Source organism: Myotis brandtii, unplaced genomic scaffold (genome assembly GCF_000412655.1).
Source record: "Myotis brandtii unplaced genomic scaffold, ASM41265v1 scaffold397, whole genome shotgun sequence".
Taxonomy (NCBI): domain Eukaryota; kingdom Metazoa; phylum Chordata; class Mammalia; order Chiroptera; family Vespertilionidae; genus Myotis; species Myotis brandtii.
Genome location: NW_005365229.1, coordinates 4,804,303 through 4,827,325, shown reverse-complemented (window position 1 = coordinate 4,827,325; position 23,023 = coordinate 4,804,303). Strand labels below are relative to the sequence as shown.

The window sequence follows — 23,023 nt, the reverse complement described above, 5'->3', positions numbered from 1 at the left end:
AGCAAGCCTCATGTTCGCGCTTCAGTGCATGGCTGCCGGCCGCCATCTTGGCTGACAGTTAATTTGCATAAGGATATGCTGATTAGCCAATGGGAAGGGTAGCGGTCGTACGCTAATTACCATGTTTCTCTTTTATTAGTGTAGATAGGATGTAAAAAGTAAAAATAAAGAACCATTTTAAAAATTATTAGTGGAATTAGAGGTATTTTTATTCCCTTCTTAATATTTTGCCTTTCCTTTAAAAGAAGTGAAATTACCATGTATTTCTTTAATAATCCAGGATAGGGGAGCAGTAATGTTTAACATTCATTTAAGCTTTTCCTCTTCTACTCATGTCCTGAATGAGTGTGTTCTTTAGACACAGGGTGGCATGAGACCAGGCAGCACCCGAACCTGTGGCAGGGGAGCCACAGCAGCTAGGACAGGGAGGAGAGCACCAGGAGGTTGTCCCCACAGGGTAGGGTAGGGGAGGGGAAGCCTGGCATGGAGTGTCCAGGCCCAAGGACCCCAGAGGAGGGTGTCCAGACTGGCGGTAGTGGGCAGCTCCCTGTGTGGAGTCAGAGCCCAAGTGGGTAAAGCTATGTCAGGGGATGGCAGTGGTGATGGCAGACCAGGAGGGGGACTGGCCAAAGGCAACCCAGGAAGGAAAATGAGAGGCAGACTTCTCATCATCACAGGGAGCAAACAGGGAAGTCCCAGTGGTGCTGGGTGAACTCAGTAGATGCAGAAACAAGGATGGAGGCGGATTACACACAAGTACACACACTCTCACTGCTCAGCTGTCTACTGAGAGGACCTGGGAGAAGTGAATGCCCAACAGCAATGGCATCCCTAGTGCCCAGATCTTGGCTTAATACCACTCTCCATTCAAATGAATCCAGCTCCTTGGAGGAATGAGCAATTCCAGGGCTAGGAAATGATGTGGGCAAAACACAAGGTGAGCCCGAAACATCCTGTGCCAGAAGTGAGCAAGTGCTCAGAGCACCACGGGCATATCAAAGGGCCAGGAGTCGGCCTGCGTGGGCTCCCGCTGGCTAAACTGGAGACTGTTTGGGCATCAAAATAAATAATGATGCTCTAGCCGGTTTGGCTTGGTGGATAGAGCATCAGCCTGAGGACTGAAGGGTCCCAGGTTTGATTCCAGTCAAGGGCACATGCCCGGGTTGCAGACTCAATCCCCAGTGGGGGGTATGCAGGAGGCAGCCAATCAATGATTCTCTCTCATCATGGATGTTTCTATCTCTCTCTCCTTCTTCCTTCCTCTCTGAAATCAATAAAAATATATTTAAAATATATAAATATAAATAAAGACATTAATAAGTTATAACCCACTAAGTAAAATAGGAAATCAGCTCATACAAATCAATTATGGATATTAAAAAAAAATAAAATCGATAAATAGATGGAAAATTTGATGAAGCAACATGTTCTTCACATAGCTGCAAAACACCACTCTGCAATATGATGTATTAATTACAAACGAGAGGAACTTCACACAGAGAAGGCTGGCACACCCTTCATCATGTCAACTTGTAAATCGCCAGGAACAGGACAAATCAAAGCCAGGCCCCATCTGACAGGATGCAGTCGTTTTGTGCTAGTGCTGCATCCACGACCCACACGAGGGCAGTCCACAAGCACCCTGGTCACAAAAGTCAGGGAAAGACTGGAACTTGGCCAGCCTGAGGAGGCTAGAGGGACTATTAAAGGCATGTGTGACTGCACTACTCCCTCTAACAGGGCGGCACAAGTGAATGAGTCCGAGGGTTAGACAGCGGTGGGGCCGCACCAGCCAACTCCCTGGCTGGAGCTGCCCTGCAGCCAGGGGAGAATGCTTGTTCATCGGAAATATACCCTAAGATATTTGGGGAGGATGGGGCATCGGGCAGACACCTTGCTCTCAAAGGGCACAGGGGGAAATTTCCTCTGTATCATGTTTCCACCTTTTCTGTAAGTGCATGGTTCTTTCAAACACATCATTTAAGGCTGACTCTTTTCTTATCAACCTGAGCCTCAGACTGACAATCTAGCCCTTGAGAACCACAAGCAGCAACCAAGTGGCTGGACACACGCTGCCTGAGCCTCGGGTCAGCCTAGCTCTGCTCTGACTGCATATGCCTGCAGTCAGTAAGTGTGGGTTCAAATACAGGCTTCCTCCGTGATTGCTGTGACCTCTCCACAACTCAGTTTCCGCGGTTCTGGGTGAGAATGAAGACTCAGTAACAGTAGCTATTGCCGCAATCAGGATGGGGACACAAGAACCCGGCCACCTCAGCCCACGGGGATTCCAAGAGCAACATCTCCAAAAGAGGGTCTGGTCCAGGGCCGGCCTCGCCTACTTCACAACATCAGTGACCTTCTGGGACCAAGGCCAGGTGATCTCCTGGCTCTGTCGCTATCCTTAGCCTCATCCACCAGAGACAGCCTACCTGGACTCTCCCCAGTTGTGGCCACCCAGGGTGGCTAATGGAGGCTGGCTAAGGGAGGGGACATGTCCCAGCACAGCCATAATTTTCCTCAATGCGTCAGTCCTCCCACCCTTTTTACAAAAATGTGAAGCAAAACATCAGGCAAAGCACGCGTGATCTGCACACATTCTCCGGGCACACGGCCCCTCAGCCACAGCCTCAACACAGCTCCTCGCTCTGCTCTCGCTCCCTGCAGCCACCCTGGCCCTCTGTCGGCTAAGATGAGCCAGTGAGGGCCTCTCAGCAGGTGCCTGCCCCTGGGGGCTTACCTGATTAGAGCGCTTTCCTGGAGCAGCTCCCGGCTGAGGTTCAGGGGAATGTCCTCACTGTCCACCACACCTTAGAGAGACACGGCACATCAGCACCCTGGCGGGGCCTGAGACGCTGCCCCGCCCTCCTGGAGGGCCACTGGCTTCCCACCAGACCTCCGCATTCTCCTTCCAAGCCCACAGGACGTCAGACCACATGAAGGTAAGACAGAGGCAGGAAAGACAAAGGCAGGAGACTCAGTGGGGCAACACCACCCCGGCCCTGCAAGTCCTGACGTCCCGGAATTTATGCGGACAGCCTCCGTCAGGACGGTGTGACCAGAAGAAAAGCAGGCAAGGCTGGGAGCCTTTGCCAGTGAAGTTTCTAACATTTCAGCTTCACTTTGACACTGAAAACCACTTCTGGATTTTACTTTTAAAGTCATAATATGTCATGGGTATTTTGCATCTTTTTATGCCATGATGAATACAAAAGTTTATATGCTGAGTTGTTTTTTTTATTAAACTACAATCTATTTAAATGCAAGTCAGTTCATGTCTAAATCTAAAACTCATGTAATATCTTTAAACACTAAAATAACTCAAGTCCTAGCCAGTTTGGCTCAGTGGATAGAGCATTGGCCCACAGATGCAGGGTCCTGGGTTCAATTCTGGTCAAGGGCATGTACCTCAACTGCAGGCTCCTCCCAGGCCTAGGCCCTGGTTGGGACTTGTGCAGGAGGCAACCAATCGATGTGTTTCTCTCACATCAGTATTTCTCTCTGTCTTTCCCTCTCTCCTCCACTTTCTCTAAAAATCAATGAAAAAATATCCTCAGGTGAGGCTTAAAAATGAATGAATGAATGAATGAATGAATGAATAAATAAATAAATAAATAAATAAATAAAATAACTCAATTTAAACATGTCCATCTGTCCCATTTCCCCCAAATCAACCAAGACTAGTATCTGGAGGCAGTCAGCTTCCTAGGAGGCTCTGTGAGCACGCTCATCTGGCTCGCCCAGCCACAGCTGGGGCTGCTTCCCTGACACCACACTCATTAGAGATGAGCTCCTTCTGCCCAGCCAGTGAGGCTCAGTGGTTGAGCATCAACCTATGAACCAGGAGGTCATGGTTTGATTCCTGGTCGGGGCACATGCCCAGGTTGCGGGCTCAATCCCAGTAGGGGGTGTGCAGGAGGCAACCAATGATTTTCTCTCATTACTGATGTTTCTCCCTCTCCCTCCTCTGAAATCAATAAAAAATATATATTTAAAAAAAAAAAGATGAACTCCTTCTAACGCAGTCAGCACCCTGGGCCATAGGCAGGGAGCCACACCTGTCCCAGGGCGCTGGCCCCATACCTCGAATGAAACGCAGCCACTTGGGCAGGATATCAGTGGCCTTGGTCTGGATGAGGACTTTGCGGCTGTACAAAGAGATGCTGGAGCTCAGCTCCCGGCTCACATCAAACATGGATGGTTTCTGTGGGCAAGGAGGAAAGGGCAGTGTCAGCTGCACACGGGGGCAGAACCTACAAGGTCATGGGGAGCCCTGATGACGGCTCTGTGAACCACCCTGCCCAACTGGGACTGGCCTGGGAGTTGTGGGGTGGACATGCAGTGATCCAGAAGCAGAGCTAGGCCAGGAGACCCCCACATCTGTCTGTTCAGAAGTCCAGTGCCCAGGGAGGACCCCCAACAACAGCTCTCAGGGGGCCTTCTCTGGGCAGCCGCTGCCTTCCCCAATCCACTCTCCCTGGAGGATATTACAAAAGGAAGACTCACTAGTATGTCCCGTGAGCAGAACCAAACCTGCTAGGGGTTGGGGGTTAGCAAACTATAGCTCATCGATCAAATCTGGCTCATCACCCGGTTTGTGGAGCCTAGAATGGCTTTTTCATTTTTAAATGGTTGGGGGAAAAACAAAAGACGGTATTTCATGGTATGTGAGAGATACATGCAAAATAAATTCGTGTCTAGTTTCCTGGACACGACTCTGCCTGCTCCCCGAGGTGCAGGTGTGGTGCTTTCATGCCAGTGGCAGAGCGCTGTGGCTGTGCATGACTGCAAAGCCCAACCAGGCAGTCTGGCCCTCCACAGGCGTGTCTGCCAATCCTGCTCTAGCCCAGTGCTTTGACCCTGCAGTTTGCACACTTCACATTGCATCTGATAAAAGGGAGACTGATTCTGGAGGTCCTGGCGAACCCGAGATTCTGCGTTACCAACAAGTCTCAGGAAATGCTGGTGCAGCTGGGCTACAAAGGACGCTCAGTGATGAGGGTGGAGAACAGCTCTTTCCAAAGTGGATAACAGGGCTACTTGCAGCCCCAGGGCTCCAGTCAAATGAAGCCAGGGAAGCTGGGTCCAACCCCTGAGCAGGCTTCTCTGTTGCAGGCTTTGTCAGAGACTTCACCACGCTACCGTGAGCCAGGAAGTCTTAGGGGTGAAACGGAAGGATGGAGAACGCACAACTTGTGTGAGCACCACAGAATCCATCCCCCTGCAGAGCTCGGGAATGTTCTGCCTGGAGCCAGGGGAAGCCTGCAGGCTGCTCCAAGGGCCGTCTCTGCAGGCACCATTTACAAAAGCCCACCCAACAAACGCCACATAAAACACCCCCTCACTTTATAACTCTGTGTTCACCCACCCAGAGGCACAGGTTTTTCTTTTACTCTGATGCTGCCAAGTAAATTTTGGGGATATGTCTGTGCTGAACTGTCACGGTTCAGGAAGTGCTGCGGGTGATGCCCCCGCTCAGGGAGCTGCAGACTTGCCACTTGCAGCCCCAGCATGCTGAGGGCGGCGGGCAGCTGTGCTCACCATCTCCGGCACATAGAAGATGCTGCGGATATTGAGAGGGGCGTCCGTCTTGTAGTGCAGAGTGTAGCGGGGCTTGTCGTGGGCCTGCGCGATGTAGCGGTAGAATTCCTCGTGCTGCCACTGGCCCACGTCCTTGGGGTCCATCATCCAGATGGCCTGGAAATGGACGTGAACGGGGAATGTTATGTTTAAGACAGTTCCTCACAACAACCGCATGGAGCTGAGCTGGTGGGGCTCGTGGCACCTGGTGCTAGTGATGCTCCCTCAGGATGAGAGAGGACTGGCCTCCTAGGACAGACCGGGGTGGTGGCCTCAGGTGCAAGCCCCTCCCTCTGCCTCCGGCCCCACCCGCTCTAGCACTGAGGGAAGGGGTGCCCCAGAATGGGTGGGTAAGGGGCCCACAAAGAGAGAGACACACAAAAGGCTCCGACAACAAGGACCCCTTCCCAAGCAGTGTGTCCAGCAGGGCCAACCAGGAGGCAGGATCTGGACGTGCCCACACATCATCAACACTTGGCGTCAACCAGCAAGTGGTAAAGAAACCGCCCAGCCAAATGATGGGATATTACTCAGCCCAACAAGGACAACACAGGTGAACCGCAACACATTATGTCAGGAGGCCAGGCACAAAAGGCCACATCACTGATTCCATTTATATGAAATGTCCAGAATAGGACATTCCATATAAATGTGGTTCAGAAAGCAGAATGTAGTTGCCAGAGATGGGGGTAGATGGGGAGGGACTGCTGATGGGTACAGGTTTTCTCTGAGGGATGAAATGTTCTAGAATTGACTGTGCTGATGGCTGCATGGCTCTGAAAACTAAGCACCACGGCCCTGCGCACTGTAAGGGTGAAATGTGTGGTGCGTGCGTTACAGGTGATGCACTGGGATAGGGGTGGGGGGGGGGGCTCGTCTGCATCATGGATCTCGCCTCTCCACAAAGAACACCTTGTCCTGGGATTCTGACATCATCCTATCCTATTTCTGCCCATCTAGCCCCAAAATGTACCAACTGGCCTCCATAGCTGCCTGAGCCCTTCAAGCAGCTGCGGGTCTCACCTGCAAGGTATTGATGCGCTTCCCATTGAGGTACAAGGGGAAACTGACGAAGTTACTGTATTTTGTCACCACGTCTGGAAGAGACAAAAGAATAACAGTGACTACAGGAAGCTTCTAGAAATAAAAGCTCCGGAAGTTGCTGCAGGGGCAACTCGCAGGCTGGGGGGACTCGGTGCTGGCCCGTGCCCAGGTGGGAAGCCAGGACACAGCAGGGACACATCCTGCCCGCATACGCTGAGCAGGACTCACACCAGAACCAGATGCCTCCAGGTCCAGGCCGCCATGAGACCAGGCCGCCTTCTTGGTCACATGAATGCGGTTTTGTCAGCTGGCGGTGGACCCTGGAAAGCACTCGGCACCTGCGATAAGCGTTTAGTAAGACGTGGACAGAGAAAACCAAACACAGCAGCACCCCCTCTGGTTCTCAGTGAAGCCTGGGCTCAGGCCGGCCAGGTGGGTGGGCCAGCGATAGCTGAAAACACAGGGAGTGATGCAAAGACTGTGCGAGTGACCGAAGTCACACACAGCCTGAAGGGAGGAGAGAGAACGGCACCCGACTTGGCCAGCAGTCAGGAGGCTAAGCCTGGCCTCCTGGTTCCACACGGGGTCAGCCGGAGCCTGTCCTCAGAGTGTGTCCTCGTAGGGTCCAGGCAGCCACGCCCAGAAACACCCCGCCGCCAGCTCGGCCCGAGTTCCCCGCACACTCCCACCCTGACAGGATCTCCTAAAACACGCCAGCAGGAGGTGCCGCGCTGACTGTGCTGCCGCCCACATGTCCAGAGGCCCAGGCTCCCGCTCACCTCGAACCCGGGCCTCGCTGGCAAACTCTCTGCAGTCTGACTTGAGATGGATGATGATTTTGGTTCCAGTTCTAACTCCTGAAGCTTCGGCAATTTCAAATACCCCGGAGCTAAGACACAGGAGAGGGAGAGAGCCAGTTCCGCACGTTACTACCGACAAACCCCACCCGCAGGTCAGTGACGCTCCCTGGGTTTTCACAGCAGAGCCTAAGCTGACACACAGAAGGGAGGCCAGATGCCACCTTTTACTACCCAGCTGAGCCCCAGACCGGCAACCTTCTGTCGGGGACTGTGGCTGCTGTGGGGTGGGATGGGGGCCCTCCTGCTCCCCAGGGCATGGTCTCAGGAGCACAACCTCTCGAGCTTTATGTCCACCTGAGCGGCTGGGGTGCTGTGCCAGGTGCTGGGAGCAATCAGAGGCCTGGAGACCGCCCCTAACTCCCTTGTTAACTGCATGTCTGAGCCTCTAGCAGAAGCCAGGGGTCTCCTTGAGCAGAGAAACTGTTTCAGGAGAAAAAGAGGAGGGGACGAACCCCCAACAAGGTTGCTACCTTGTTGCTTCCTTGGCCCAAGTGTACTCTGAGCACTGCTTTCATGGAATAAAACAGAAATCTAAATTGTGGCAGGGAGATGAGCAGTGCTCTGGCCCGGCCTCCTGCGTGTGCTACTGAAACCACAGTGGAGGACAGAGACTCGGTCAGGAAAGCCGGTTCGGAAGGAAGTTTGGGGCCTGCTGAACAAGTGCTCACATTCAGCCAAGGCACCATCTTCTGCAAATAGTGTCTTGGAACATGGACTTACTGAGCTGTAAGACACGACCCCAGTGAACACTGGAGAGCAAAACCAGCATCTCTGAGGGGAAACCCGAGTCCTGTGCTGGCGGGAAAGCAGGGCCAGGCCCGTGGGTCAAACGTGGAAGTTCCAGGGTCAGGAGGAATCAAAACTGGGCTCCCACAGGACAATGTCCAGGGACACTGCCCAGGGCCAGGGGGCACCAGGAGAATGGCCAAACCATGAACCAAGGAGCCTCGCCTGGGATGGTCTACACTCAGAGCACAGTCATGGAGCCCAAACAGACACCAGGGGCCACTGGGATCAGAAAGCAGGAGGGTCAGCTCCCTGTAAAAGGCTGGAAAGGCCTGCAGACATTTCCTGAGGGGGGTCTAACTTTCCAAATGAAGGGCAACGCTTCTGCTGAATTCAGGTGACACTGAGCTGCGGTGGTCCCAGGGCAGGGGGCACTCCTTGGGTATGACTCGGGGACGCTGCTGTCACTTACCCATCTGAAAGCCACTGGTAACCCGGGCTGTCCGGGCTGACTGAGCGGGAATAGACCTCAACTCTGTCGGCCACCATGAAAGCGGAGTAGAAACCCACTCCAAACTGGCCAATGATCTTGCTGCTGGCCTCTGCCTGGTTCTGCAGCGCATCCAGGAAGGCCTGTGGGGGCAAAGGCTGGTCAGGGGGAGGGCTTCACTCCCAAGAGAGGACGAACGCTGCGCCTCCCTGTGTGCGTCCCTCTCACGGCTAAGATACCATTTCATCCTCCAAACAAACACACCACCCATTTTACCCCCAGAGAACAATGCCATGGAGCGGTAAAGTGAGTTGCCCAAAGACCCCAAGCTGGGCAGCAGGGGGACCGGTTCTGTATCTGCTTCCTAGGGCTTGTAACCCTGCCTGTCGCTGTGGGCCACACCCCCCGGAGTGAGGAAGGGCAGTGTGAGTGAGTGCACACATCCTTCCTGCAGGAAAGGGGGGAGTGGCAGCTTCTGAGGTTCAGTAGGTGAAGGGATGTGACATGCATGCCCAGATGTGTCTCCTGCATGTCTTCTAGATTCCATGCTTCATGGGGAAACAGTACATACCAAGTACATGCTTTGTATGACGTACCACCGGGCACTTAACTATTATAACTCAAGTTATCAAATTTCCTAAGATTAAAAATCAAGCAAAATGAATGCACTCATTGCTATGAATACTGTCCAACTGAACATTCTGTGATTATGTAAATGTTTTATATGGTCCAATATGGTAGCTACTGACCTCATTTGACTAGTGCAACTGAGGAACTAAATTTTAAATTGTATTTAATTTCAATCCAAATGGCCACATATAGCTAGTGAAATAGCACAGATTTCCCTTGATAGAAATACAATATATGTAATGGGGGGGAGCAGGTTATAATAAAGAAGTTTTTTAAAAGTGGAAATTTCTGTCCTGCTGGTGTAGCTCAGTGGTTGAGCATCAACCTATGAACCAGGAAGTCAGGGTTCGATTCCCGGTCAGGGCACATGCCCAGGTTGCAGGCTCGATCCCCAGTGTGGGGCGTGCAGGAGGCAGCCAATCTATGACTCTCTCAACATTGATGCTTCTCTCTCTCTCTCTCTCTCTCTCCCTCTCCCCCCTTCTCTCTCTTCCTCCCTCCCTCTCTCCCCTCCTCTCTGAAATCAATAAAAAAGTGTGTGTGTGTGTGTGTGTGTGTGTGTGTGTATATATATATTTTTTTTTTTTTTTAAGTGGAAATTTCTGTAAATCACTGTGGACCAATAAGTAGACTATTTTCAAGCACCTGGCACTAAGTGCCATTTTAGGCACCACTCAGGCCCACAAAACAAACAAGAAGCTTTTGGTCACCAAGGAGAAGCACAAAGACAGCCAAGGGCCACCAGCCTTTGTCTTGCGCTGGCACGAAAGCCGCTGAGGAGGACACCTTGACCACTGACACTTGCCTCCCCTCATAGGCTTCAGGTTGCACAGCAATCAACCACCCGCAATGGGCACCCTGTCTCCACAAAGGGTTTCTGAAGGATCATCCTGCCTACAGACACTGCAGGCAAATTTATTCTTGTGACCCTTGTCTGAGAGGAGGAACACTCACTTGTGCCTGCCCTCTTTGCCTCAAGCCTATGCAGCTCAAGTATTCACTGAGAAATGAGTCAGAGAAAAGCTTCAGGAGGCAGAATGGCACATTCCAGACTCAGACCAACAGGCTCTGAACCTTGGGCCGGTCAATTCCCAACTACGCAAAAGTACTTATTTCAGCCTTTAAATCTATAAAATAATAGAACCTTCCTCAGATGTCCCCCTGACCACACAGTGGTCAGGGCACATGGTGGTTCCATAGCACCAACACGGAGCTCCCACCAGAGAATATTCCTACTGAAGCTGGTGTTCAGAGCGAGCTGGCACCCCCCTCTCCAGTGGGAGCTGCCTTTTAAGGACAGGAAGGAAAGGGCACTGAGGGGCTTACCTTTGACCCCGACTTGGCGATTGTTCCCAGGTTGGACACCAACTCCTCCTGTGTCATCCCAATGCCAGTGTCCTAAGGAGAGAGACACGCTAAGCACCAGGGTGCCGGCACCTGGGCAGGTGTATGGACAGCCCTGAGTCACAAGTGGCATCAATTACACTTGCCAGGCAGGGCCCAGAAAATGGCACATGGTCATCAGAAAAGACAAATTCTAGTCATACCAGCCATACCTCAGGAGAAAACCTCACTAGAAAATAGACTCATAGACCAAAGAGAAAACCGGTCCAAAAACAGAGCTGCACAGAGTGTCACTTGATTTTCAACAAAGGTGCCAAGATAATTTCATGGAGAAATGAAATCCACATGGTGCTAAAACACTGCATAGCCACATGCAAACATTAATCTCAACCCTGACCTTACTTACACCATACACAAAAATGGATCACGGACCCAAGTGTAAGAGCTAAGATTGTAACACTTTAGAGGGAAATATCGGAGAATATCTTTATAACTTTGGAACAGGTAGACATTTCTTAGTTAGGTCACTAAAAGCATGAAGCATGGAAGAGAAAAGTGATAAACTGGACTTCACTAAAATTAAAAATGTCTGCTTTTCAAAAGCCACCTAAGAAAATAAAAGACAAGCCACAGACTGCACCCAAGCCTGAAGTTAGGTGTCAATCTGTTAACAAAAATTTAAGAAGAACCCTCTCAGAAACCACTTCTTTCCTATCCCACCAGTGTCTGAAGAGCACCTTTCCCTCAAACAGGCCTTCCACTTACAGTGAGGCCAGCACACAGGTGGGGCAGGGGCGGGGGAGGGGAGAAGTGGGCTGATCTGACCCCCAAGGGGACAGAAGCTGGACATCAAAAAGATACATAAATATAATATTTATGAGCACAAGACCTGGGAATATTTCCTGAAAAGTCCCTTTTAACTTTGGAAGTTGGTGCTTTATCCTTCTTCAGAATTCTTCTTTGCAATCTAGTAATAATGAACATGGAAACAATGATGGCCTCTTTGTTCTCTAATTTCTTCATGGCCTGTCATCCCTAGATGAGTTTTAATCTCCTCAAAAAGGTCCTTAGTAGCCCCTCCCTGCTGTACTCCACAGAAGTCCAAGAGATCTTCCTCTGGAATGAAGGAAGTATACCAGTTGATGAGAAAAGGGGCTTTTAAATTACCAGCAAAATTAATTAATTTCCAGAGTCAATTTGGCCCAAAGAATCATCTAGATATATTTACCCAAGCAGATTTTGGCAAAAATACTTTGGCTGGTAACTAAGATTAGGATCTGTCTAAATTTAGTGCATTCTCACAGCTAATATACTATCTGGCATCTCCCCCAGAATAGTATAAAAACGGTTTTGCAAAAAAAAAACCCTTGCTATGCTAGGAGTGACTGAAGGTACCGCACCTCTTTTTCTGAGTACAAGGAACGGGCAACAATGTCCAGAAGCTTCTTTGTCTCAGCCTGGAACTCATGTTTGGAAACAGAACCTAGTAATGAATCACAGACACAGCAATAAAGTTTAATTTCTATTTTTGTGGAAGAATATGCTATACACCATTCAAAAGAATGTTTAAGGTAATGAGTTTTAAACATTTTGCCAGAGTAAATAAAGAAGAAAGAAACCAATTCTCTGGGGCTCTATGGCAGGATCTCAGGAGCAGAACAAACCTAGTGGGGCCTCCTTCCCCACAGAAAGGGGCGAAGGGAGACAACTCTCACCCGCCTCCCTCCGCGGCCGACACCAAGGCCGGTACTTCCCAACGTGTCCAGTCATGAGAATCGCCTGGCTCAACAACCAGACCCTGGACTCCAGTCTTCAAAACACTGGTTTCCAAATTAATTACTTATGAAGCAGAATAACAAGAAAACCTCAGTCTCTTAACCTAAACATCAAAGATTCTGTTGTCTCATTTGAAAGCCAGAAATGGACCCACTTTGGGACTGGCTCTAGAGACTGCTTCTCTACACTTCTTAGGAATGAAAGGACAACTTCAGCGTGTGGTCCTGCATCGGCCAGGCCAATAATGAGTTTCCTTCTGGCTTCCATGATTATTAACAGATGTGCCATGAATCACTATTTAGAAGGTGCCCCGTCGCAAACCCATGGGTGACCACTAGAGGGGGCAATACACCAGAATGAAAGTCAGGAGTTCCGAGGACACATTCATTGTTTTGAGGAACGTTCCCTCCAACCAAGACCTTCCTGTGTCTGAAGCGAGTGGGTGGTTCCACCAATCATTACTTCCACCTCAAAAACCTGCCCTCACCAGCCAGCCAGGAGCTAAGCCTTCCCAGACCCCAACGCAGCTGAATGCAGTACCCTGTACGGTCTCTGTGCTGCTAATGATGGAGTGCACAAATTTTTGTGCACCGGGCCTCTAGTAATAATGAACATGGAAACAATGATGGCCTCTTTGTTCTCTAATTTCTTCATGGCCTGTCATCCCTAGATGAGTTTTAATCTCCTCAAAAAGGTCCTTAGTAGCCCCTCCCTCCTCTACTCCACAGAAAAGAAAGTGTACACTGGTCAAAAATCAATGAACTGAACTGGTGAATTTTATTATATGTAAATCATACCTCAATTAATCTTATTAAAACAACAACAAAGACAAGCACACACACAGAGACCAGAGAGACTAAGGAAACAAGAGCACACAAAAGACGCCCTACAGCGAAGTCCTGAGCAGGTGAGCCAGTGTAGTGGCGGAGGCAGGAAGCCTAATGAAAAACGCCCACTTAGAGCCCCACTGAGGCACATCCTGCTACCCCCACAGAGACGCACACCCCAAAATTCCACCATGACTCTGGATGACAGTTTCTGAAGCAGCTTTTTCGGGATCATAATGTCCCCTTCGGGGCACTGCCTGATAAACCTTCTTTGCCTTTCTAACTTTTTGACCTTAAAATTTTCAAAAGGTTACAACAGCAACCAAAAGTATTGCTTCATCAAAAGCAAGACTGTTAATTCAAAGAGCCGGATAAGATTAAAATAAGATTAAAAATAGTACTACAGAATATAGGTGCATGGGAAAATATGCTTTACAAATGAACAAGAACAGTTGAGGCCCCGGCCAGCGTGGCTCAGTTAGTTAGAGCATCATCCCATGCACCGAAGGGTCTTGGGTTCGATTCCCTGTCAGGGCACATGTCCAGGTTGCAGGTTCAATACCTGGTTAGGCCACATATGGGAGGCAACCAATCAGTGTTTCTTTCTCACGTCGATATCTGCCTCTCTCTCTCTCTCTCTCTCTTTCTGGAATCAATGAAAAACATATCTTCAAGTGAGGATTAAAAAAAAAACCAACAACGGTGCAATATACAAATCTTGTAACATAGAAACCCACACCTGAAACCTATATAATCATGTTGACCAATGGCACCCCAATAAATTTAATTTTTCAAAAATGAAGAGTACTCAATAAAAATTTAACAGTGAAACCTATATAATTTTATTAACCAATGTAACTCTCAGATAAATTCAATAAAAGTATGAAAAAATATGAAGAGTACCTTAAAAAATAATGTAGTTTAAAAATGTTTAGACGTGTAAACAAATGCACAGATACCAAAAACCTAAATAGACAGATGGGTTATTTTAAATTTCCTCCTTTTCTACTTATTTGTGTTTTCCAAACTTTCTACATTGAATAAGTCTTGTTTTGGTTGCATATTAAAACAAGAGTTATTATAGCTGTAAAGGTGGTCAGCACAACCCTTTGGGCCTAGAGGCGTAACAAAAGGGCAGGTCCGTCTCCTCGATCCCCGTGAGCGAAGAGGACCACTTCCCGTCACCTCAGTGGCATCAGCACAAGAGGCAGGGAGGCGGCCACCCGTCAGGATGCAGGAGGAGGTACCTGGATTGTGATGGTGCCTCTCTCCGTGTCCGTCTGCAAGTGAATCTCCATTTCTGGCAGCGTCTGGCCTTCAGACACCAGCTTGTGACGCAGCTTTTCCAAGGCATCACTAGCATTGGAGATCAGCTCCCGAATAAACACCTGCAGGAATGAACATAAGATGCTAACACTGCAGGACCTATTGGTTAGCAGCATCTGCAGCAACTGCTAAAAGGAGGAGAGAATTGCCACAGAATATTCAGTTTTTAACCATAAAGACTTCCCACAGCTTTATACAGTGGCCTCTAACTCTACTGATTGTTCCTCCTGAAAATCAAGCCTGAAGTTAGGCGTCAATCTGTTAACTAAAAATTTAAGAACCCTCTGAGAAACCACTTCTTTCCCATCTCTTGCCCAAGGGTGACAAAATATCTCGCAAACATCTTTCTCCTACTCATTGAAGAAAGACTCTCTGGCTTTGGCTTCATTTACTCTAGGAGAGTGGTCGGCAAACTCATTAGTCAACAGAGCCAAATATCAACAGTACAACGACTGAAATTTCTTTTGAGAGCCAAATTTTTAAAACTTAAACTATATAGGTAGGTACATTGTTATTAACTTAATTAGGGTACTCCTAAGCTGGCCTCAATCTGATTGAGGTACGTTCGCTGAGGTCAACCGCTTCCAACTCTCCCATCCACACTCGTCTTGTATACTTGTTTCATCTATCTCCTTTCCAAAAACCGACTTCTGCGCATGGGCCACGAAGTTTCAATCGCACTGTACATGCGCGCCCGCACGTGGTATTTTGTGGAAGAGCCATGCTCAAGGGGCCAAAGAGCCACATGTGGCTCGCAAGCCGCGGTTTGCCGACCACTGCTCTAGGATCATCAAAAACTGGCCTACCATGTTCAGGATAAAAAGGGGCCACAGGCCCTGACCGGTTTGGCTCAGTGGATAGAGCATCGGCCTGCGGACTGAAGGGTCCTGGGTTTGATTCTGGTCAAGGGCACATGCCTGGGTCACGGGCTCGATCCCCACTAGGGGGTGTGTCTGCTTTTCAAAAGCCACCTAAGAAAATAAAAGACAAGCCACAGACTGCACCCAAGCCTGAAGTTAGGTGTCAATCTGTTAACAAAAATTTAAGAAGAACCCTCTCAGAAACCACTTCTTTCCTATCCCACCAGTGTCTGAAGAGCACCTTTCCCTCAAACAGGCCTTCCACTTACAGTGAGGCCAGCACACAGGTGGGGCAGGGGCGGGGGAGGGGAGAAGTGGGCTGATCTGACCCCCAAGGGGACAGAAGCTGGACATCAAAAAGATACATAAATATAATATTTATGAGCACAAGACCTGGGAATATTTCCTGAAAAGTCCCTTTTAACTTTGGAAGTTGGTGCTTTATCCTTCTTCAGAATTCTTCTTTGCAATCTAGTAATAATGAACATGGAAACAATGATGGCCTCTTTGTTCTCTAATTTCTTCATGGCCTGTCATCCCTAGATGAGTTTTAATCTCCTCAAAAAGGTCCTTAGTAGCCCCTCCCTGCTGTACTCCACAGAAGTCCAAGAGATCTTCCTCTGGAATGAAGGAAGTATACCAGTTGATGAGAAAAGGGGCTTTTAAATTACCAGCAAAATTAATTAATTTCCAGAGTCAATTTGGCCCAAAGAATCATCTAGATATATTTACCCAAGCAGATTTTGGCAAAAATACTTTGGCTGGTAACTAAGATTAGGATCTGTCTAAATTTAGTGCATTCTCACAGCTAATATACTATCTGGCATCTCCCCCAGAATAGTATAAAAACGGTTTTGCAAAAAAAAAACCCTTGCTATGCTAGGAGTGACTGAAGGTACCGCACCTCTTTTTCTGAGTACAAGGAACGGGCAACAATGTCCAGAAGCTTCTTTGTCTCAGCCTGGAACTCATGTTTGGAAACAGAACCTAGTAATGAATCACAGACACAGCAATAAAGTTTAATTTCTATTTTTGTGGAAGAATATGCTATACACCATTCAAAAGAATGTTTAAGGTAATGAGTTTTAAACATTTTGCCAGAGTAAATAAAGAAGAAAGAAACCAATTCTCTGGGGCTCTATGGCAGGATCTCAGGAGCAGAACAAACCTAGTGGGGCCTCCTTCCCCACAGAAAGGGGCGAAGGGAGACAACTCTCACCCGCCTCCCTCCGCGGCCGACACCAAGGCCGGTACTTCCCAACGTGTCCAGTCATGAGAATCGCCTGGCTCAACAACCAGACCCTGGACTCCAGTCTTCAAAACACTGGTTTCCAAATTAATTACTTATGAAGCAGAATAACAAGAAAACCTCAGTCTCTTAACCTAAACATCAAAGATTCTGTTGTCTCATTTGAAAGCCAGAAATGGACCCACTTTGGGACTGGCTCTAGAGACTGCTTCTCTACACTTCTTAGGAATGAAAGGACAACTTCAGCGTGTGGTCCTGCATCGGCCAGGCCAATAATGAGTTTCCTTCTGGCTTCCATGATTATTAACAGATGTGCCATGAATCACTATTTAGAAGGTGCCCCGTCGCAAACCCATGGGTGACCACTAGAGGGGGCAATACACCAGAATGAAAGTCAGGAGTTCCGAGGACACATTCATTGTTTTGAGGAACGTTCCCTCCAACCAAGACCTTCCTGTGTCTGAAGCGAGTGGGTGGTTCCACCAATCATTACTTCCACCTCAAAAACCTGCCCTCACCAGCCAGCCAGGAGCTAAGCCTTCCCAGACCCCAACGCAGCTGAATGCAGTACCCTGTACGGTCTCTGTGCTGCTAATGATGGAATGTGGGGGCTCCTCCTTCTGGTCCTCAGCAGCTTGCGAGCTGAATGGACGTGCAATGTGGAAGCTCAAAGCCAGGTTTCGCCTGGGGCAACTTGACTGGACCGGGGCTCTCCAAGGACACAGAACTGGTTTTCCTGAAAAGACAAACATGCACAAAGAATAAGCCCTCGGGAATAGATGACCTAATGTGGTTGGTCACCAACATATTTGGTAACATCCTCACCCAAGTCAAATACCAGGAAGTACCAGAACTCGGGCAGAATTCCGAAGCAGACGGGGCCGCGTGGCGCCACTTCCCACATACACCCCCCAGTGAGATCTTGTATAAAGTCCCCAAACTCAAACATCCCTCATCCCTCAATGCCCACCGCCCCCACAGGAGCCTGAACAACGACAGGCCAGTCTTCCTCACTTTAACTGCAATGAAAAAATGTAGAAAATATGTCCCCTTGAGAGGAATCCAAATTTTTAAATGTTAATATTCTGAGACAGTCTCCTCTTCTAAAGGATCTTTGTTGATTCCTTTATTTTCCTTTTTTGTCTGAAACTGTCAGTTTTTTTAATTAGTGTACTGAAAAAATGAAAAGTAGCGAGGGATCTCTTCTACCTCAGGAAGGGGCCTCACTCTCTCACCTTTTCTGTAACTGCTCAGCACAGTGGCCCCAGGAACCACTGCAAAGGAAGATGGGAAACCCGTCATAAGCTGGTGTCCCCGGCCCGGCGGACAGATGCTACAAACACAAGTGGACACCTCCACTGTACCCGGCAGGAATCAATCCTCACTACAGCCCCTCAGGACAGGGTCCCGCACCAACTCCAGGACCACCAGCCTGGGCACTGGCATCAGTCAGTCTGTGCTTCATGGCCAATGCTTTCAAGGACACAGGTCAGACATGCAAGACCCTCCGAGTGGAAGTCTAGACCTTGCTGAACGGTGCCTGACAGAACGTCCAGAAATAACCTTATGGTTTTAAAATCAACATATCAACTTCCACATGCCTACAAGGTATACAAAGTTGACTTTTTTTTAGCTTACTCCTGGATTTATAAATAACATGGCCTTAGCCATTACCTCTGTGCAGAATACCTTAAAAACATCTATCCCAACTCAAAAAATATTCAATTTCCAGTCTAAATTTTTAATTCTCTGTGCCTAAGCTCAGTGTTTACTTTACCCATAGAGCTTAAAAAAAAAGGAGCAAAACAAACAAACAAAAAACCCGGGGTATCTCTTTCTTCTGGAAGTAAAAGATATTTGGTTAGAGGGCTGCTCTGCACCAGGCCAGGGGAGCTGAAGTCCCTGAGCTTCCAGCCAGCCCCCACCCCAGGCAGAGAGCCCACGGTGAGCTCTTCCCACCAGGGACAGCACTCCTGGGCACATTTGGAGACACGAGCACGTTTCCCACCAAAGGTGGGGGCCTCTGCCTAAAAGCACAGTTAGACTTCAGGGACAAAACCAGTGAGAGTGGGATAAAGAAGAGATGTCTGAGGGACGTCAGACCCAAGTCACTTCAGGATGGGATCTGGATTTAAATTCTACATGAAACACTGTGATCCAGACAGACTGACAGGAGTGTGAGCGTCGGAGCCACTAAAATGAGGAGGATGAAGGAGGTCCTCCAGAAGAGAAGACTTCCTCATTTCAGCAAACACTGACAGCATTTTAGACATTCTTCCATCTAATATTCCTCTTGCCCCCTTCCACCTGGCAACCACTCCCTCTACCTGGCCAAAGAGAAGGGCAGAGGTGCAGTCTTCCCAAGTCTTCTTCCAGTAGAGACATCAGGTAGCGTTTATCACGGCCCCTATCCCCTCCAGCCACGTGGGCAGTCCTCCCCTGTCCAGTCCCTTGTCCCTGCCTACCTTTGAGCTCATCTCCTACACAACGTTCTCTCCAATGCATCCCTTAAATTTCTACACATTCATCTTCTGACACCAATTCCATCTTACTTCCCCAATTTTGGAGGATTTATTCCTGAATGCAACCTTGTCAACTCTAAATGCTTCGGGGTGGTATTCCAGGCCCTCCACCAAACCACCCCACAAACCAATAGAATTCTACCTCCTTCCAGAAGCCCCAACCCAGCAGGTCTGCTGACATCCTCCATACACCTTGTGCCCCTACCTGTATGGTAACCAGCACTGGGGGTACCTCTGCCCTCCTCTCCATATACCATCAAGCTCGATCTTGACACATAGGGAGCACTTTGACACCCCAAACATTAGATTTCACACCCTCAAGAAGAGATGCTGGTTTTCCTCACTGGTGAATTTATTCGGAGTAAAGTATTCTTGATCCACTCCATTTGCATAAAAGCAGAATTTACTGAATTAATCTTTTGTTATTGGTTTATTAATCCTCACCTGAGGATATTTTTTCCATTGATTTTTAGAGAGAGTGGAAGGGAAGGAGGGAGAGGGAGAGGGATAGAGACCAAGACACTGATGTGAGAGAGGCATCAATTGGCTGCTTTCTGCATGCATCCCGACCAGGGCCGGGGGTGAAACCTGCAACCCAGGTACATGCCCTTGACTGGGAATTGAACCCGAAACCCTTCTGTGCACAGACTGACGATCCAACCACTGAGCCATACTGGCTAGGGCAATCTTTTTTTTTTTTTTTAAATCCTCATTCAAGGACATGCTCAGAGAGAGTGCTCACAACATTGATCAGTTGCTTTCTGTACCAGCCTGACGGGAACAAACCCAGGTATGTGCCCTAATCAGGAATCCAACTGGCAACCTTTTAGTGTACAGGATGACACTCAACCACTTGAGCCACTCTGGCTGGGCTTACCATTTATCCTCACTTCCTGCCCTGCCTTGCTCTGCTAGCAGAGTCCTTTCCTTGCCATCTATCTTTTGGTCCTCAGAAAAGAAAAGGTTGCATTCCCCCATTGCCTCTCAGCTAAAACCTCCCCTACCCCAAAGAAAACCAGAAATCAAAGGAAATAAAAAAATTCAGAGGCTAACGGCTCTTAGTATTTTGAGACCTCCATAACTGCCCGTTCTAAACCTGCCCCCAGATTAGTGTGTATGTGTGGTGGGGGGCAGGGAGGGTAATGCTGTTTGATATATGGCTGGCATACTTTTCCTAAATATTTCCATTCTTACATGTATAAATGTTTTAATCAAGTACACATCTTAGAGATCATTCCAAATCATTACAGAGAGTTGCTTATTCTTTTTAACAAACACAAATGTTCTACTATGATGGGTACTAGCGCTCAATTTATGAATGTTCAAACTGCTTCCGGTTTTGTACTATTAAAAATAATGTTCCAGCCCTAGCCAGTTTGGTTCAGTGGGTAGAGCATCAGCACGTGGACTGAAGGGCTGTAGGTTCCATTCGGGTCAAGGGCACATGCCTCAGTTGCAGGCTCGACCCCAGGCCCAGTCAGGGTGCATGCAGAAGGCAACCACCCAATTGATGTGTCTCTCTCACATCGATGTTTCTCTCTGTCTCTCCCCCTCCTTTCCACTCTCTCAAATCAATGGGAAAATATCCTGAGGTGAGGATTAACAACAAAAAATGTTTAAAAAAAATAATAATAATGCTCCAAAGTGTTATCTACTGCATGCTACCCTTCATGGAAGAAAGACAGGAATACAGGAAAATATCTGTTTCCACTAATCTGTGCAAAAGAAACACAGGAAGGATAAACTACAAACTAATGAGATTGTGTGTATCCATTTCCTAGGGCTGTGTAACCAAATGCCACAAACCCGGTGGATGAATACAACGAAAATGCATTCTCTCACAGTCGTGGGGGCCAGAAAGCAGAAATAAAGGTGTTAGCAGGGCTGACTCCTTCTGGAGGCTCTAGGAGAGTTTGTCCACACCCCTCTCCCAAGCTTCAGGTGTTACCCACAATCCTTGGTGCTCCTGGCTTGTAAGTGTATCATTCCAACCTCTGCCTCTGTCATCACACAGCCCTCTCTTCCCTGTGTGCATATCCTGTGTCTAAATTTACCTCTTCTTTGTTTTTTGTTTTGGGTAACCCTCACCTGAGGATATTTTTCCATTGATTATTATAGAGTGGAAGGGAGGGGGAGAGACACAGAGAGAGAAACATTGATGTGAGAGGCACACATCAACACATTGATCAGTTGCCTCCCACATGAGCCCTGACCATGGCTGGGGTTCAAGTCTGCAACTAAGGTACTAGAATGTGCCCTTGACTGGAATCGAACCTGTCGGGACCCTTTAGTCCGCGGGCCGATGCTCTATCCACCCCAGTAGCCATGGGCACACCTGGCACCAGGGAGAGCGACCATCCTGAAACTGCCCACCTGAAAGTTGTATCTCCCAGGAAGCACCTTCATCCTGGGCAAACCAGGGTGGGCAGTCACCCTCCCTGGCACCAGATCTTGGTTTGTAAATACCACTGTCCGCTGAACGGAATCAGGACATTGGAAAACACACAAGATAAGCCTGGAATACCTTGGGGTGCCAGAAAGTGAGGAAGGACTCAGAAAGGTGGGGCATGCCGGAAGGACATAGGCTCCTACAGGAAGGTGCGCCCAACAGCAAAATCTAGGACAATCTGGGCAACAAAATAATGAAAGTAATGGACTGCAAACTGACAAATAAAAGAAGTACCTGTTAGTCCATACTTAAATAAATAATAAATAGATGGGAGGGGCGGAGAAAGGGCCTTCCTTACAGCAGACCTGCAATTAATATATGTATAAGGAATGATGGAATAGACATCACCGTTAAGCAAGCATAGTAATAGTTGTGACAGGTATAAATTGTTGATGGATAATTAAAGGTCCACCAGAAACAGAATATTTGCATAATCTCAAACTATGCCCCACAAGATACTTATTGACTTTAAAGAGAAAAACCAGTTTACCATGGAGAAAGTAGTAAATACCCCTTAACTAAGTGATCACAATCACCATCATCAGGAATGAAATGAGTCAACATCCTGCAACTCCTGGTGTGGTGAGTGGGCATGGCCTTCCTTTTGTCAAGTTCTTGCCAAAAATGTATCTCAATCTAATGACAAGAAAACATCAGACAAACCCAAATTATGGGACCGCCTATAAAATAAATGGTCAAAGGCACCAAGGTTCTGAAGGACAAACACAGACTGAGGAACCATCACAGACTGGAGGGGACTGAAGAAACACGACTAAGTGCAATGTAGATTCCTGGACCAAAATAAGGAAATCAACGGGAACACTGGCTAACTTAAAAGAAAATCGACAGATAACTGAACAGTGTTGTTTAATGTTATTTCAATTGTCAATAGCTGTACCATAGTTATGCAAGATATTAATGTCAGGGGAAACTAGGTGAAGAGAGGGAATCCTGAGTACTATTTTTATAACATTTCTGTAAAGTAGGAGATTAATTCAAAATAAAATGTTTCAAAATAAAAAAAATGCTTTAGAAATACTCTTATACATGTGTCATTTCACTTATGCATGAGTTTACATCTTAGTATACATCTAGTCCAGGGTTATGTCTAGTTTAAAATATGGTCAGTGCTGCCAAGTCACCCTCTAGAGAGGCTGTATCAGCTTACATGCCCACCAGCAACATATGAGAGTGTGCATCACCCCGACCTCCTGCCAACACAGTGCTACTATGAAACTTTTGGATCTCTGCCTATCAGTCAGGTAAAAATGTTACTGCGCTTACATTTTCTTTTTTTTTTTTTAAATTAAATCTTTATTGTTCAGGTTACATTGTTCCTCTTC

At 48.1% G+C, this 23,023-nt stretch overlaps 1 protein-coding gene across 1 annotated transcript in view; it reads right to left on the bottom strand.

Moving 5' to 3' along the window:
- TRAP1 (TNF receptor-associated protein 1) overlaps positions 1-23,023 on the bottom strand; it is a 71,716-nt gene that overhangs the window by 12,626 nt on the left and 36,067 nt on the right. The window contains exons 2-12 of the mRNA XM_005872960.2: positions 17,945-17,983; positions 17,281-17,445; positions 16,365-16,447; positions 14,522-14,662; positions 10,654-10,725; positions 8,680-8,840; positions 7,401-7,510; positions 6,601-6,674; positions 5,539-5,694; positions 4,081-4,201; positions 2,738-2,807 (exon numbers count right to left, since the gene is read on the bottom strand). Coding sequence (XP_005873022.1) covers positions 2,738-2,807; positions 4,081-4,201; positions 5,539-5,694; positions 6,601-6,674; positions 7,401-7,510; positions 8,680-8,840; positions 10,654-10,725; positions 14,522-14,662; positions 16,365-16,447; positions 17,281-17,445; positions 17,945-17,983 — 1,192 coding nt within the window. The remainder of the gene's footprint in view (positions 1-2,737; positions 2,808-4,080; positions 4,202-5,538; positions 5,695-6,600; positions 6,675-7,400; positions 7,511-8,679; positions 8,841-10,653; positions 10,726-14,521; positions 14,663-16,364; positions 16,448-17,280; positions 17,446-17,944; positions 17,984-23,023) is intronic.